This window comes from Apodemus sylvaticus, chromosome 4 (genome assembly GCF_947179515.1).
Source record: "Apodemus sylvaticus chromosome 4, mApoSyl1.1, whole genome shotgun sequence".
In the NCBI taxonomy this organism is placed as follows: domain Eukaryota; kingdom Metazoa; phylum Chordata; class Mammalia; order Rodentia; family Muridae; genus Apodemus; species Apodemus sylvaticus.
In genome coordinates, this window is record NC_067475.1 from 165,251,337 (window position 1) to 165,269,649 (window position 18,313).

The 18,313-nt window shown below is 37.0% G+C and overlaps 1 protein-coding gene across 1 annotated transcript in view; it reads left to right on the forward strand.

Moving 5' to 3' along the window:
• Il7 (interleukin 7) overlaps nucleotides 1–18,313 on the forward strand; it is a 62,018-nt gene that overhangs the window by 10,507 nt on the left and 33,198 nt on the right. Inside the window, exon 2 of the mRNA XM_052180892.1 lies at nucleotides 289–422. Within this exon, the coding sequence (XP_052036852.1) occupies nucleotides 289–422 (134 nt within the window). The remainder of the gene's footprint in view (nucleotides 1–288; nucleotides 423–18,313) is intronic.

The following is an 18,313-nucleotide window of genomic DNA, read 5'->3' on the forward strand; positions in this document are numbered from 1 at the left end:
ACAAAGCTGTCACCCCTCCCCATCGGATATCTCTCAGAAATCTGTGATTGTATCCTAGCTGCTCTGCATAAATGGGGATACAACCTACACACGAAACAAGAACCCTAATCCTAGCCTGGTTGCTGCACTTAATTGTGATCCTTTTCACTGTATAGCTGTTCCTATGCAATGCCAGAATTGAGATGTATTTTTAAATTATTAGACATAGGTGTTCTATCCCACTGTAAGACACAACCGCAGGTAACACGCTGGGCCATCTATCCTATGCTCATTAACTGCTGGATTCAGTTTCTTTTAGATATATCTTTGGAATTCCTCCCCTGATCCTTGTTCTGCTGCCCGTCACAGCATCTGACTGCCACATTAAAGACAAAGAAGGGAAAGCGTATGAGAGTGTGTTGATGATCAGCATCGATGAATTGGTACGTGCTGCGTCGTTTTGCTTACATTCTCACGCGGAAATTAGAAAATATGCTTTTGGTAGGCAGTTCTATGATCATATAGCCATTGTACTTGCTGACAAGAAAGGAGGCAAGTGTGGAATAGAATAAGGTGAACAGGAACTATGCCCCTTTGTGGGTGGCATTACTCTGTCCTTTAGGAATACATCGTTCCTGGAAACTGAGTCTAATACTATTGCATTTTCTTCCAAATAAGTGGAATCCATCATGATACCCTGTATTTGTTGGCTTCCAGTTTATCCTGCTCATCCTGGGATGTGCTTTACATTAGGAGACAAAAAAAAAAAAAAAAAAAAACAGAATATAACATCTGAAAATTGTGGTGAGAAGTAGCACATAGCTATTTTATCGTAATTGTATCGTTGCATATAAATCCATGTATATAGTTTCTACTGTGTACAGCATATAATTTTTCTCTAAGTTACTGCTTACTTTCTGTGAATAGATTATTTCCCCAAATAATGGGTTTTATAGCTTGAAGAAAATGGAACATTTGAGGAAAAGGTACAAAACTTTCCATGTGCTCCTTGCCCATTGCAGTTCCAGGCATTATAATGTAGTGGATGTGTTACAATAAATGAACCAATACTAATGTTCTGATTTTAGATTTTATTCTCTGTGTTATGACATTTTTTGGGTGGGCCATATCAGCATAGTATCACACACCATGGATTCACTGTTGTCCCCTCCCTCATCCCATGTTCAACCAACCCATCACCCCCTCCCCGGAATCATTGGTGTCTGCTGACCTATCCTTTGAGTTTGTCCTGGAATGGTAGGCAGTTGCAATCATGTTCTTATGTCAATCATTTAAACGTGGTTATTTCACTTAGATATGTGAGTCAGATTCCTCCTTATAATGTATGCAATTATCTTGTCATCTACACATCTTATTTGCTGAGACCTACGTCTCTACATCTTTAAAACAGAGTTTCTTAGCCATTGCCATGAGATGGCTCTCCAGGGGATTGTACCTTCCTTTGGTTTCTTTCATCAGAATTCTGTATCCATCCACATACAGATCCCATCCATAACTGGTAGACCTATACTAATATAGTTCACACTTCAGCAAGATTCTGAATAATGCTAGTTTTCATTACAAATTGTAATTATTCATTGCTGGTAAATATACAGACATTTAGTTTTTGTTTGTTTACATTGTATCTTGCAATCTTTTTTAAAATGACTACTTTATTCCAGAAGTTTGTGGCTGAAGACATTTCTTTGAGGTTTCCTCGCAGACAATAAAGTAATGTAAAAATTATCCTGTAAGGTTTATTTAATAAATGATCTTATCTTTTTAGTCAGACTGAAGCCTTATGTGGCAAAGTCCCTTCCAGTTGTTCATAAGACATTGCTTAAGGTCCCTCTTGTCTACATACTTCCATTGAAGTGGGTTGATATCTTGGGAAAATGGCTGCCTCTTGAAGAGGTGCAGAAAATGACAAGTGGTCACTGAAACCCAGTACACAAAGTTCTATGCTGTTTGCTAACTGACAGACAGAGAAAAGGGTGCCTACTAAACAGTAATTTCCACATTTTATATATCATGATATTTGGGTATTGAGTACGTTAAATCAATCTTTTCCATAAGAAGCTATGACTAATTCAATCTTATTTTCTGTGCACAGAAATAAAATAATAGTAGTATTTCAATACTAGTTGGTGAGCAAAACAACATATGCAGAGAAAATATTGAAAGAAATGGGGGAGGGGGATAAAAGAGGGGAAGAGGAGATTGTTGAAAATGTAGTGAAAGAGATTTATTTAACCAATTAATTGCATATTTTTTCATGAAAATATAAAATAGGTTATCTCAATATATTCAGTAAGATTTATTTATTTTTTTACATATGAGTACACCGTCATTGCTCTCTTCAGACACAGCAGAAGAGGGCACCAGAGCACATTATAGATGGTTACTGGGAATTGAACTCAGGACCTCTGGAAGAGCAGTTGGTGCTCTTATCTGCTGATCCACCTCTCCATCACTCAATACATTCAATAAGAAACCAGAGCAGCACTGATACTATCCCCAGTAACAAACATTCCTACAAAGATGGACCAAGAAGGCACACTCAAACTGAATACTGCCATGAGGATATGATCATAAAGATGGTTTCTGTTAATCTTAGGAAAAGAGGAGAGAAAGTCACAAAATTGCCACTACCAACAGGATTACAGAGTACCTTTAGCCACTCGAGCATACTAAAAACTTGAAAGATTTTAGGATTTGCTTCTGAGGGGAACTTCAGTAGTGCTGGTGTACATAGACCAACTGCTTGCTGTGACCTGGGTCTCTTCCTATGCAAATTGCTTAAGGCAAATTCTGTAAAAAGAAAGATGCTCTCAGCAAGTTTCTTTTTATTAATGTTTATTTTAACCTTCTTTGTGTGAGCAGTGCAAGTGCATCTAGGTACCTATTGAGGACAGATGGGGGATTGTGTCCCTTGGTGCTGGAGGCACAGGCTGCGAAGTCACATAAACTGATGCTCAGAGCCAAACCCCAGTCCTCTGCAAGCTCAGTGTTCTTAACTGCTGAGTTATCTTTCTAGCCCCCACTATTTATTTTAATTCACATTTCTTTAATTGCTAGTTACGCATTATTTTTATTTGTTCAGCATATGATTTGAAGGGGAGGCTAACTGAAGAGACGGAACAATGCTCAAGTGCACTAACTGTTTCCCTATGACCACTGGTTTGATTCCCAGCACCCACATGGATAACACCCATCTATAATTCCAGTTTTGGAGGATCCCAGGACTCAGGAAACAGAGGCTGGAGAATCTTTCTCAATCTGAGGCCAGCCCACTCTACAGAGTGAATTCCAGGAAGGTCAGGGCAACACATAAAAACCCTGTCTTAAAAAACCAAATGGATGATAGATAGATGATAGATAGATAGATAGATAGATAGATAGATAGATAGATAGATAGATAGGACAGATAGTCAATCAGATTGATAAATTAAATAAATAAATACTATTAGCGTGGGAAAGTAGAGAGATGATTCCATTTGGTCACGTGAATTGGATGCATTTCTAGAAGGCTCCTGGTTTGATTTCCAATACCCAAATGGCTAATATCAATCTGTAATTCCAGTTTCCTAGGATCCACCACCCTTTGCTAATGCTGCTGAACACAAGACATGGACATGGTTCACATATATAGACTTATACAAAGCACCAACATCCACAAAATAAAAATAAATCTAAAGGGTTATTTATGGCAGAGTCATTTTAAAGAGCACAAGTCAGTTGCATTTAATATAACCAAAATGCACAATTGTTTGCCATTGCTAAGTCAGATTATATTACTTCAAAAGAATTTCTGTATTTATTAGCTAGCTGCTGCTAGCCATACATCTTGCTTCTATCTAAACAGAATTGGCTTTCATAGGCATTTCATGTAAGTGGAGTCTGATAGTACAGAGGTTTTACTGGACTCCTTTGAGTTAGATTGATGATCCCAGATGCCTCCCTTTTGAAACATTTCCTTTCCTAGAGCCAGTTATTTGTATGTAGATGTTCATAGTATTTTCTTATGCTTCTGCATAGCTGTAGCATCAGTTGCAATGTCTTCTTTTACACATTTCCTTATATATGATATATGATGTATGATGTATGATATATGATATATGATATATGGTACATATAATATATATGTAAAAGGTTATATATAAGAATATAAATTATATAGAATTATATAGAATATAATTTTATTTATTTTATATTTCTTATTTAAGAGATTATTTTGTTCTCTCCTTTTCTCTAATAGTTGTCAAATCTGTTTATATTTTCAAAATATTAACTCATTTACTTGATTTTTGGCTTATAGTGTCAGTTATTTTTGCTCTAAAATTTGTTTTATACTAAAATTTTGCTTTTTATTTTGTTGTTTGGAGTCTTTGATGTGTATTGTTAGGTTGTTTATAAATTTTTTATTTACTTTTAATGTATTCATTAATATTATAAACAAAGAACTAATAAAAATGTATCTCACGGATTGTTAACAATTGCTCTCCATTGATTTCTAATTTAATTCCATTGTGCTCTACAAAGATACAATAATTCCTTTAAAAAATATATTACTTTTTTACTTATAACTTAACATATGATCTTTATTAGACCAGAGGGGCAGGAAACACTTCCACGGCTGTCTGATTAAGCAAGCTTTATTAAAAAGCAGACAAGTGTCTGGCCAGATGGCTGCCTCACCCTTAATCTGGACTTCAGAGAGCAACACCTCATTGACTTTTGAGGATTCTTATGGAGAAACATGAGGATTAATAGCAAAAAGCTGTGAAGTAATTGGCTGTTAGACAGAAGGTGATAACCATGAGTGCAAGAATATATCACGTGGAATCATCTTGCGAAGTCATCAAGGTTTCTGGGAGGACATATTTTCATTAGGCAAAAGAACAACCAGGCATCACAGGTTCAGTTTAGCAAGACAAAGGGAAGGATATGCAGTGTGGATTACAAATTCAGGGTTAGAGAGCTGGAGAGATGGCTCAGCTGTTAAGAGCACTGACTGCTCTTCCAGAGGCCCTGAGTTCAAACTCCCAGCATCCACACAGTGGCTCATAACCATCTATAATGAGATCTGATGTCCTCTTCTGGGGTGTCTGAAAACAGCTACAGTGTCCTGTTACAAATTCAGGGTTGGTTAAAAACATGGTTTGCAGGACACATTAGGCTTAGGAAACTAATATTATTGTAAGTTATAGAAACTTAATAACATATGACAATAGAGCTCCTTAACAACAATGCGACTGTGCCCTGCAAAGACAGATGATACGATTCTTATGCTTTGTAACCTAGCATATGATCTATCCTGAAGAATGTTTTGTGTCGCAAGGAAGAAAATGTATAGTTTGCTGCTGTTAAATGAAATGTCCCCTTAATATGTGTTAGGTCCATTTATTCTATAGTATGATTCAACTCTAATTCTTACTTGCTGATTTTCTGTTTGAATTATTTCTCTGATGTGAAAATAAAAAGACAGAGTTTCTAATTAGCTAGCATTGTTTTGAGTCTCTACTGCTAGGCATATAAGTTATTGCTTTATGTATTGGGCAGTCCAGAGTTAGAAATATATGTGTTAATTAATATATATTCGGCTGATTGATTCCTTTATCAAAATAGTATAACCTTCATTGCCTTTTGTTTCTTTGCATGGTTTATCGTTCTCCAACACTTTCAACCCGTGCTTCTCTTTGCCAGTGAAGTAGGTTTCCAGCATATCGTTGTATAATTGGCTCTTGCCTTTTGTTTATTTTTTTCCCAGGAATCTGTCTTTGGATTGGTGATTTGCATGTGCTTATCTGCAAGGTCGTTATCTATACATTTAAGCTTCCTTTAATCATTTGGTCATTTTCCTTTTAAGTTTCATAAGATATGTCTAGCTTGTGATAGCCAAGCAGCAAATTTATAATCCTCTGGATTCAGATTTCAAGTACTGGGATTATAGGTGTGACAAACAAGCCATTTTACTATGGTCTTGTTTTGTGAGTCTTGCTGTCTTGTGAGTCCTTCATTTTTTCTTTATTACCTTGTAGCTTGGTGCATCTCAATCTCCTCACTTTGTTGTCCTTCTTTTGTATGTGTTTCTTCTGCCAATGAACCTGTACAGTGGTACATTTTAAGAACAGTCGCTTCCATCCTTGCTTCCCATGAAGGACTCTGGTCTGGTGCTGGTAGTTCTGTCAGTTTTTGCTTTTCTAGAAAGGACTTATTTCTCCTTCACTTACAGATGATAGAGTTGATGGATAAAAGTCTTGGTTGGCTATTTTTTCTGTTTTAATATTTCCTTCTATTTCTTTCTGGAATATATGTTTTGTGTCCTTCTTTCTTTCTTTCTTTTTTTTGAAAATCTGTTGTCAGTCTAATCAGGTTTCAGTTTATATGTGACACTTTTCCTGAACTATTTTTGAATTCTGTGTGTTTCATACTTTTACATTCTGCATACAAAAATATATAGAAGTGCTTTTTTTAATGAGTCTAGTCAGGATATTATTAAATGATGTCTTCAGGCTTTCTGTGTATGTGTCCTCCTAGATTTTCTGTGACATAAATTGTTTTCTTTTTATAATAAAATTGAAGATTAACATGGAAAATATTTCTGACCAAATTCAAGAAATATATAGAAAAACATGTTAAATTGACTATTTCATGGAAAATTATACAGAAAAACTGGTAGGCATAAAAATATTTCTAAGTTGGTTGAAAGTGGAAGTATAAACATTTTCTGATAAAACTGAAGATTTACATGGAAATTATTTCTGATAAAATTGAAGAAATATATAGAAAAAGATGTTAAAATTTAAGATTATCATGGAAAATAATACAGATAAAATGCTAGACATAAAAACTAAATTAACTGGAAAGCGAACTACAAAAATTTGTTTATAAAATTGAAGATTTACATGAAAAATACTTCTGTTAGTCTATGCCTTTTTATTAGGGAATTGAGTCCATTGATGTTAAGAGATATTAAAGAAAAGTGATTGCTGTTTCCTGTTATTTTTGGTGTTATTTTTATGTTTGTGTGGTTACTTTCTTTTGGGTTTGTTGGAGGAAGATTACTTTCTTGCTTTTTCTATGATGTAGTTTCCCTCCTTATGTTGGCATTTTCTATCTGTTATACTTTGTAGTGCTGGATTTGTGGAAAGATATTGTGTAAATTTGGTTTTATCATGGAATATCTTGGTTTCTTCATCTATGGTGATTGAAAGTTTTGCTGGGTATAGTAGTCTGGGCTGGCATTTATGTTCTCTTATGGTCTGTATGAGACCTGTGCAGGATCTTCTAGCTTTTATTGTCTTTGTTGAGAAGTCTGGTGTAATTCTGATAGGTCTGCCTTTATAAGTTACTTGACCTTTTCCCCTTATTGCTTTTAATATTCTTTGTTTAGTGTATTTGGCGTTTTGATTATTATGTGATGAGAGGAATTTCTGTTCTGATCCAGTCTGTTTGGAGTTCTGTAGGCTTCTTGTATGTTCATGGACATCTCTTTCTTTAGGTTAGGGAAGTTTTCTTCTATAATTTTGTTGAAGATATTTACAGACCCCTTAAGTTGGAAATATTTGCTCCCTTCTATACTTACAATCCTTTGGTTTGGTCTTCTCATTGTGTCCTGGATTTCCTGGATGTTTTGAGTTACAAGCCTTTTGCATTTCGCATTTTCTTTGACTATAGGATCAATGCTTTCTATGGTATCTTCAGTACCTGAGATTCTTTCTTCTATCTCTTGTATTCTGTTGTTGATGCATGCATCTATGACTCCTGATTTATTTCCAAGGTTTTCTATCTCCAGAGTTGTCTCCCTTTGTGATTTCTTCATTATTTCTACTTCCATTTTTAGATCCTGGATGGTTTTGTTTTCAGTTCCTTAACTTGTTTGTGTTTTCCTGTAATTATTTAAGGAAATTTTGTGTTTCTTCTTTAAGGGCTTTTACCTGTTGACCCATGTTTTCCTGTATGTCTTTAAGGGAGTTATTTATATCCTTCTTGAAGTCCTCTATCAGCATCATGAGATACAATTTTAAATACAACTCTTGCTTTTCCGGTGTGTTGGACTATCTGGGACTTGCTGTGGTGAAAGAACTGGGTTCTGATGTTGCCAAGTAGCCTTGGTTTCTGTTGGTAGGATTCTTGTGCTTGCCTTTCACCATTTGGCTATCTCTGGTATTAGTTGGTCTTCCTGTCTCGGGCTGGAGCATGTCCCTCCTGTGGGCCTGTAAGCCTGTGTCTGTACTCCTGGGAGACCAGAAGACTCCTGTCCCAGCAGGTCCACTGATGGTAGGCCCTGTGTGCTCCTAGCTGTTCCCTCCAGAGAGAAGGTGGAGATCTCATCTCTGTGCTCAGAAGTGAAAGCACTGCTAGGAGATCCCTCTCTCCTGGCAGGCCGTGCACTCACGCACTCAAAGCTGTGGAGCCACCTGGCTCCCTCGTGCAAATATAAATTTTCTTCCTTCCTTCCTTCCTTCCTCCTTCCTTCCTTCTTTCCTTCCTTCCTTCCTTCCTTCCTTCCTTCCTTCCTTCCTTCCTTCCTTCCTTCCTTCCTTCCTTCCTTTCTTTCTTTCTTTCTTTCTTTCTTTCTTTCTTTCTTTCTTTCTTTCTTTCTTTCTTTCTTTCTTCTTCTCTCTCTCTCTCTCTCTCTCTCTCTCTCTCTCTCTCTCTCTCTCTCTCTCTCTCTCTCTTTTTTGAGACAGGGTTTCTCTGTGTAGCCCTGGCTGTCTTGGAACTCACTCTGTAGACCAGGCTGGCCTCAAACTCAGAGATCCACCTGCCTCTGTCTCCCAAGTGCTGGGATTAAAGGCGTGCACTACCACTGCCCGGCATAAATTGTTTTCTTAATGTTACCTTGAATTTTTTAATATTTCTTTATGCATTATCTGTCCCTTTATTGCTTTCATTTTTTCTATTGTTTCTTTATTCTTTATTCTTTATTATTTATTGTTTCTATTGTTTCTCTATTCTTCTTCCAAATTTAGAGATTTATGTTTATGTAGCTCTCTATATTTCTTTAAATTTAAGGCAGGAGAAATCTTAAACCTCCTAAGATTTCTGATGACTTGATATTTCTTTTCTCATTTCATTGTGTCACCTATCTACATCCTCTTGCATTTCAATGAGATTCTTTAACTTCCTTACTTTGATTTTTTCAGGCAGTTTAAGGATTTGCTTTTAATTGGGATCTATTTGTAGAAAAAAAATCTCCTCTCATTGAAAGTATCCAAACTATAGTTTTTTGACTTTTCATGATCCTTTGGTCCCTACAGTGAAGTCTGCACATGTACTAAAATACTTGTTTTATTGAGTATTCTCTGTATGAGAATAATGTTTCCATTTAAATAAGCATGGTATCAGTTGATCCTTTGCCTGAGTCCAGATGACTTTACAAGTTCAATGTCCATTCGATTTCTTTAGGTGTCAGCAACATCAAAGAGTCTGTGAGTGCCTTGATAGTCTAGATTGAAGTGACTCATGAATGAAGTGCTTTATCTTTTCAGATAATAGAGACTTCCACATATGTATCTCCTCAGACACGTTAGAACCAAGCACTGTGGCCCTTTGATATGTGATGGCAGCAGTCATGGTCCTGTTGATGCACAATCTGTAGGACTGCCTCCAGGTCCCACAAGATAGGAAGGGGTGGGGTGGCAAGTGTTGTGGAAATACACATGGTTCTGAAGCTTCAGGAAAATAGAAAATTATCTTCTCCAATTCCTATAGAAGGAATATAGTGATATTCATGTGTGTGGTACTGTCAAAAGCAGTCTTTGGGTTACAAAACAAGAAGGGTCCCTTTTAAGGAACATGTAGGACAAGCACAATGATACCAGTAGTTTTGCACCATCAGCTTTGGTCAAAGTAGATGGACCATGGGAGAGATTGTTTTAGGTTTTATGGGAACAAATATAAATGATACAACAAGTTGTGATACTGGTGGCTGGAGTCAAGGGGGGTCCTAGATATTTGATACTTTAAGGTCTAGCACAGAAAATAACCATAATACTGAGTCTTGTGACATTCTTGCTAATTATAGCATGTGCATGACCATGTGTGTGTGCATGCACATGCACGCACGCGCACACACACACACACACACACACACACACACACAACACACACACACAGCTTCTCAAGTTCCTATTAAATATATGTGGATGATAAACTTCAAACCCTAGACCATTAATTGAAGAAGAGACCTTCAATACATTAAAGGATGAATAAAAGTACTGATGGGATTTGTAGATTGGATGGTTGCAGTGGATAGGATTATTTCAGTGTCTTTCAAATCAAATGCAAGCAATTCATAGAACGTGTAGGATTCTGAAAATTTAGGATTCTGAGAGATCTGTGGTTTGTCCTGTGAAATACAACAGCACCATTGCTCCTGATAGGGTCATAGGCTCTCATGTGATGCCTTAGGGCTTAAAGCACTGTATCAAATGAGAGGGACAGTTGGCATACCTGGCTCATTCCTGATGTTAGAGAAAAATGCTGTTTGTCTGCCCTTAATATATGATTATTACAAGTTTGTTGTAATATTTTCATTAACCATGAGGAACTTTCTGATATGAATAAGTTTAAAGTGTTCTATAACAGTGTTTTATTCATTAAAACCACTTGTTTAATTCTAACTTGTATTGTTACACTAATTAGATCTTTGTCATCAGAACAGGTTTCTGGTCACATTTAAAAATAGCATGACTACTACAAATGGCCACTATCTGAGAATGGCTCAAACTAATTACTGTCAATAAAAAGTTGTCTTGATATTACAAATTATGATCTAATAATTGATAAATTTGTAACTTATGTCTTTGCCTCTATTTTTCTTCTGGTTACCTAACAGACTGAATCTTATTCTTTGCACTTATAAATTTTTAAATAGCTTTTGATCCACAGTATTTCTGTGAACTTCAAAAAGCATTTAATTCAAATATAATTTGAAATATATAGCTACCTGTACTGTCTATACTAGGGAACTAATTATCACTTATGACCTCTTTTCCTTGTATTTACTGTATGTTAGTTAATTTATTAGCATTTGGCCTAACATTGAATCCTGACCTCCTGGGTCACCCTTAATACTCCCCTCTTCTTCCTCTCACTCATCATGAAATTCCACAGTTTAGTACATTTCCATACCATTTGTTTTTCCAATAACTTATTAGGACAGGTAACCTCCAGATCTCCCCGAAACTTCTTCCAAAGCAGCATTGATTCACTCCCAGGCTCTGCTGTGCACCCTTCCTCTTTCTGACATTTGAGTTATTGTTCCTAAATTCAGACTGGTCCTATCTCTCTTTTAGAAGAAAAACACTCTATTGTATTTAACAACTCTTTCAAACTCTGAGCTTCAACTTTGCATTCAATAAATTTGCTCACAGAGTTGTTAAAGAAAGATCAAATTCTCATAAACTATTTCTTAAAAAAATATGTCTAAATATCAATAGCAAGATAGGATAGGTAAAACCATTTAGCAAATTAAAGGACAAAGGATAGGGAGAGGTAGAGAGAGAAGAGAAAGAGGAAGAAGAGGAAGAAGAAGAAGGAGAAGAAGAAGAAGAGGAAGAAGAAGAGGAAGAAGAAGGGGAAGAAGAAGAAGGGGAAGAAGAAGGGGAAGAAGAAGAGGAAGAAGAAGAGGAAGAAGAAGAAGAGGAAGAAGAGGAAGAAGAAGAAGAGGAAGAGGAAGAAGAAGAGGAAGAAGAAGGGGAAGAAGAAGAAGGGGAAGAAGAAGGGGAAGAAGAAGAGGAAGAAGAAAAGGAAGAAGAAGAGGAAGAAGAAGAGGAAGAAGAAGAGGAAGAAGAAGAGGAAGAAGAAGAGGAAGAAGAAGAGGAAGAAGAAGAAGAAGAGGAAGAAGAAGAAGAAGAGGAAGAAGAAGAAGAAGAGGAAGAAGAAGAGGAAGAAGAAGCTGCCATGGCCTAGAGACCTGAATTCAGTTTATTGAACTCATATAAAGATAGAAGAGGTTCAGTTCTACTAAATTGTCCTCTTGCTTTTGCACATTATATACTCACATATATAATAATTATAAAATTGAAAACATTATAGTTCTTAGTATACAATGTGTAATGTGTGCAATTAAGAGACAAAAATTTAAAACCACCACAATAAAAATTAAATCATATTATAGGCCAGACTATACAACATTCCCTATATTTAAATATAAGAACGTAAATGAATACATTATCATTTAAGAAAAAAAGTTGACTTTTAAGATATAATTTTGTTTATTTTACAATTGTTTGTTAAAACAAAACAAAACAAAATATACCAATAAATCAAATAAAAGACAAATCAGGCTGGAGGGATGGCCCATGGTTAAGAACACATACATAGGATGTTAAACATTTCTTTAGGTGCTTCTCGGCCATTCCATATTCCTCAGTTGAAAATTCTTTGTTTAGCTCTGTACCCCATTTTTAATAGGGTTATTTGGCTCTCTGGAGCCTAACTTCTTGAGTTCTTTGTATATATTGGATATCAGCCTTCTATTGGACATGAGATTTGTTAAGATCTTTTCCCAATCTGTTGGTTGCTGTTTTGTCCTCTTGACAATGTGCTTGCCTTACAGAAGCTTTGCAATTTTATGAGGTCCCATTTTTCAATTCTTGATCTTAGAGCATAAGCCATTGGTGTTCTGTCCCCTGTGCCCATGTGTTTGAGGCTCTTCTCCATTTTCTCTTCTATTAGTTTTGGTGTATATGGTTTTATGTGGGGGTCCTTGATCCACTTGGACTTGAGCTTTGTATAGGGACATACGAATGGATCAGTTTGCATTCTTGTACATGTTGACCTCCAGTTGTACCAGCACCATTTGTTGAAAATGCTGTCTTTTTTCCCCACACCTTTGTCAAAGATCAAGTGACCATACATCTGTGGGTTCATTTCTAAATTTTCAATTCTATGCCATTGATATTCCTGCCATCTCTGTACCGATACCACACAGTTTTTTATCACTATTGCTCTGAAATACAGCTTGAGCTCAGGGATGGTGATTCCCTGAGAAGTTCTTTTACTGTTGAGAATAGTTTTTACTATCCTGGGATTGGGATTTTTGTTATTTCAAATTGTTCTTTCTAACACTATGAAGAATTGAGTTGGAATTTTGATGGGCATTGCATTGAATATGTAGATTGCTTTCAGCAAGATTGCCATTTTTACTATATTAACCATCATTAGTCGTCAGAGAAATGCAAATCAAAACAACTCTCAGATTCCACCTCACACCAGTCAGAATAGTTATGATCAAAAACCCAGGTGACAGCAGATGCTGGTGAGAATGTGGAGAAAGAGCAACACTTCTCCATTTTTGGTGGGATAGAAAATTGACATATCCCCTCTGGAAATTAGTCTTGCGGTTCCTCAGAAAATTGGGCACAGTATTACCTGAGGACCCAGCTATACCACTCCTGAGCATATGCTCAGAAGATTCTCCAACATATAACAAGGAATCATGCTCCACTATGTTCATAGCAGCCTTGTTTCTAATATCCAGAAACTGGAAAGAACCCAGATACCCTTTAACCAAGGAATGGATACAGAAAATGTGGTACATTTACACAATGGAGTACTACTCAGCTATTAAAAACAATGACTTCATGAAATTCTTAGATAAATGGATGGAACTAGAAAATATCATGCTGAGTGACATAACCCAGTCACAAAAGAGTACACGTGGTGTGCACTCCCTGATAAGTGGAAATTAGCCCAGAAGCTCGGAATACCCAACATACAATTTACAGACCACATGAAGCTCAAGAAGAAGACCAAAATGTGGGTGCTTCAATCCTTCTTAGAAGGGGGAACAAAATTCTCATGAGAGTAAATTCAGAGACATAGTGTGGAGCAGAGACTGAAGGAAAGGTAGTTCAGAGACTGTCCCACCTGGGGATCCATCCCATATACTACAGTCACCAAACCCAGACACTAATGTGGATGCCAATGCGTGCTGACAGGAGCCTGATGTGGCTGTCTCCTGAGAGGATCTGCCAGAGCCTGAAAAATACAGAGGCAGATGCTTGCAACCAACCACTGGACTGAGCATGGGTCCACAATGGAAAAGTTAAGAGAAAAAAACTGAAGGAGATGAAGAGATTTGCACCCTCATAGGAAGAACAACAATGTCACCAACCAGACCCCAGAGAGCTCCTGTGGACTAAAGCACCAACCAAGGAGCACACATGGGGGACCCATGCCTTCAGCAGCACATGTAGCAGAGGTTGGCCTTGTTGGGCATCAGTGGGAGGAGAGGCCCTGGTCCTATGAAGGCTTGATGCCCCAGTGAGAGGGCAGAGAGGTAGGAGTAAGTACACGGGTGGGGGAGCACCCTCATAGAAGCAGGGGGAAGGGAAATGGAATAGGGGGGTTCTGGAGGTGAAACTGGGAAGGGCGATAGCATTTAAAATGCAAATAATGAAAGTATTCAAGGGGGAGAAAAAGAACACATACTTGTAGAGGACACAAGTTTGTTTTCCAAAACTAATGTTAGGTCTCTCAACCTGCCTTTAATTCCATGCTGCATGGGGGCCTATTGCTCTCTCTGCCACCTGTGGGCACCTGTACTCAGGGGAACATAACCAAACAGACAGGCACAGGAATACTCACATATCAAATTACAAAAACTGAGTATATTTTCAATAAAAATGTCAATACTGTGTGGCTACAAGAAATTCACTTTTAAAGTAAGCACATACAGTGATTAAAAGTAGAGGGTCGGAGAATAATATATCATGTTAGCAGTGATCAAAGTTGAAATGCCGTATTTATATCAGATAAAGCTTGGTGTAGGCAAGAAATGACCGCCAGGGATAAAAACTGCCATCGTATGATAATAAAAGTGTCCACTGTTCTGGAAAGAACACTAATCTTTAATAAGCACGTGCCTTATAAAGACATCAGAATCTGATCTTTATAATAATAAACTACATGAAGACATTAGCAACATCCCTATTAAATACTTTAGTAATTTCTTACTGCTAATTGACAGATTCAGCGAGAGACAATCCAAACAAAGGTATCAATGAGCGAAAAGGCAGTGTGTCAGTCTTATCTGATTGCAATTATATACTTTGTCACATAAGAGCATGAAAATTGTTTTTTCACTAGCATTTTTTTGGGACATTCGTCAAAACTGGGGAGATACAATACATTTTAAAGGGAAAATCATGTAAAATATACTGCGAAATTTAAACATAATTAAACTAATAAAATCAGTAAGACAGTTAGAAAACAAAGGGAGACTAAATATCCCATCTTCAGATTATGTATTTCAAGTATTTAATAGGGAAGTTGTTAATGTCTTCATGAAGCTTATTATTATAAAGATCAGATTCTGATGTCTTTATAAGACACATGCTTATTAAAGATTAGTGTTCCTTCCAGAACAGAGGACACTTTCATCATTATATGATGGCAATTTTTACCCCTGGTAGATCATCAGTTCTCAAAGTTAATTAAATTTTTTCAATCAAATGAAATGAATGTTTGCATTGAAATAAGAGTGGGTGTGTTTAGAGCATTGGTTGTATGCATTAGGAAAGATGGAAGATAGAAATCACCAATCCAACCTGAAAATTAGACAGAAAAAAAAAACAAAACTATTTGGAAACAAGAAATATTAATAACCAGCTTGGAAGCTGAGCCAAGGAAACAGTGTCCATGACGAATAGGAAGACTCCACATACACTAACGGCTCTGTCCCTCTGACTTCTGTAGAATCCATGTAGATCCAAACTAAAGCTTTCAGGCTATTGTGTGACACCTGAAACCAAATTTTTAAAAATTATTTCTATTTATGTGTGTGTGTGTGTGTGTGTGTGTGTGTGCGCGCGCGCCAGACAGTGTGTGCTGCGGCCTGTGAGGCCAGAAGCGGGTGTCGGAGCCCCTGTGGCTGGAGCTTACAGGCAGTGGTGAACCATCTGACATGTTGCTGGAAATTGAACCTGGACCTTTTGCAAAAGCAGTAAGGACTCTATTGCTGGACCTCACCTACATTCCCTGTAACTGGATTTAAAATTTACAAAATGCCATAAGTTTTTAAATAACCAGGACAGTACTAAACCAAAACATTTGAATTGGCACTATAATTTAAAATAACTCGTAAGGCTAGAGAGATGAAAATGGTATATAAATAAGCAATTGAGCATCCACATTTGAAACAATGAAACAACAAATCTAAACAGACATGCATTTTCCCCTAAGGATAGCATAAGAAGAACAACATGTCAAATGTCATAAACGGCAGAAGAATCACAGAAAATAATCAAGGAGAAAGCACGCATTTAATTGGGTTTGATATGTTTTGGATAAGTTTTTCATAGGACCTTCTGTTCAAGAAAAAGATGATAAATGTGTTCATTAAATTTCAGTCTATACACGTGTAAAAACTCAGAACCTTACAAAACATTGGGTGAAAATTCACTGAATTTAAGTGGATAGCAATGATTCAGCAATGGTTTCTGAGTTATAGTGAGGACGTTCACTAATATAGGACATTATTATAGGGAAAAAATAGGCTGAAAGAAAGGAAGAAGTATCTGAGAATCTCTAATCAGAAATATTAAAATCAATATAATTTTAATGGTTCACTTAATTAAACACTTATTAAACCAGCATCTACTATTGTAACCCACCAAGGGAGGAATGGATTCTGTGTTCTATGTTTAATGACTTGCAGTGACTAAACGGGGAGAATGTGAAATTTTCCTTATGGGTTGTACATAAACTGTTAAATAATGTATTCAATTGTACAAGACACTGGTCTGTCGTCCCGAGTCTGAGGCCAGTGAGGTTAACAGTTTTGAAGGAGAGATTAGTCTCTTAATGAAATAATTACAACATAACTGGGTGGTTACAGTTTAAAGTGTTGAAGGTAGCAACTCATTCAACCTGGGTGTTTAGTATTTATACCTAAAAGTGAATAGACCCTGAGTAAGTTCAGAAAATGCAGATGCCAGAACATGCCAGGTGGAGGAAGGGAACTCGATTTTGTAAGGCCAAGTAGTACAGAGTGGGTCATATTAGGGGCGGAGTGGTAGATGGAGATGTGTCCCTGGCAGGAAACTAGCAGGGGAGCCTACTGACGGCTGTGTCACCATTCACGTCTGACCCTAGACTGAACAGCGTGCCAGCACAGAGCCACAGTAAAACATATAAACGGTAGCAGGTGTGCTTTGGACCCCTGGGGATGTGTGATTGGCAATATTGTCACTTTTACAGAAAAATATGCAATAGTTGAAATAAGAAACAGACTTACATGCGAGACAACTAAGTACAGAAACTTCTCAGAGCTATGGGAAGGCAATGTCCCAGCACCTGGAGAGTAAGAGAAGAAGGCTTTCCTAGGTCTGAGCAAGCAGGGAATGCTCTGGCCACAACAGGATTAAAAGCCTGCCTTAGAGAGGGAGGCCTCTTCCAACTGCTTTCGCACAAGCCTCCTTTATCATCAAGACTTGTTGGCCTTACGCTTGGCTGGTGGCTGTCAGATGCCAGTGCTTTTGAAGACTCATGTATAGCTAATAAACTTGTGCTTTAGTAGTTACTTTATCAAAGCTATACTAATTTTATTAGTTTTAAATCTAGACCCGTGTAAACATTAAACACTGCTGCTTTCAATCTTTTTGCTATATTCTTAAAAAGTTGAATATAGTCAAATGACTGGTTATTATTATGTAACTTTTGATCATATAATGGTAATATCTATGCTTATTTGATTTTCAAGTAATTCAGACTATTTGCATAAGCTACTAATTCATTGGTCATTGTTAGTACTAAGGACAGTGATAGAGAAATGTAATTGACATACAGGGTTTTCTGTACACCCTGATGTCTCCAGTGAGCAATGTCTGTGGGTCATATATAATGGCACAAGAGATCAGGCATGAACCTGCAGACCACTCGCTAGCTATGACAGAACAAATGAATTAATCCTTCTGGACATGCCAAATGATTTTTCATTTTATAGAAATCACAGACAGGTCTTCATTAATTTCTGTCTTCAAAATTTAATTGAGTCATTATTTTTTAAATAAAATACTACATAGAACTCCAGTGAGATCATAAGTTATAACAGGCCTCTGTCATGGAGTGACTACTACTCAGTGGGCCTTGAGGTTACTATGTGGAATCTTAAACTTCATGGATGTGTTTGTGTGTGTGTGTGTGTGTGTGTGTGTGTGAGTGTAAACCATTGTTATGAGCTAATCTTTCATTTGACACAAGATGTTCAAACACACACTCCCTCAAATCAACCCACCCTAAGAAGAGGAACAATAAACTGGACGTAAAAACATTTGAGTCAGAGACTCTATGCCATTGTCTATCAGACTTTGATGAA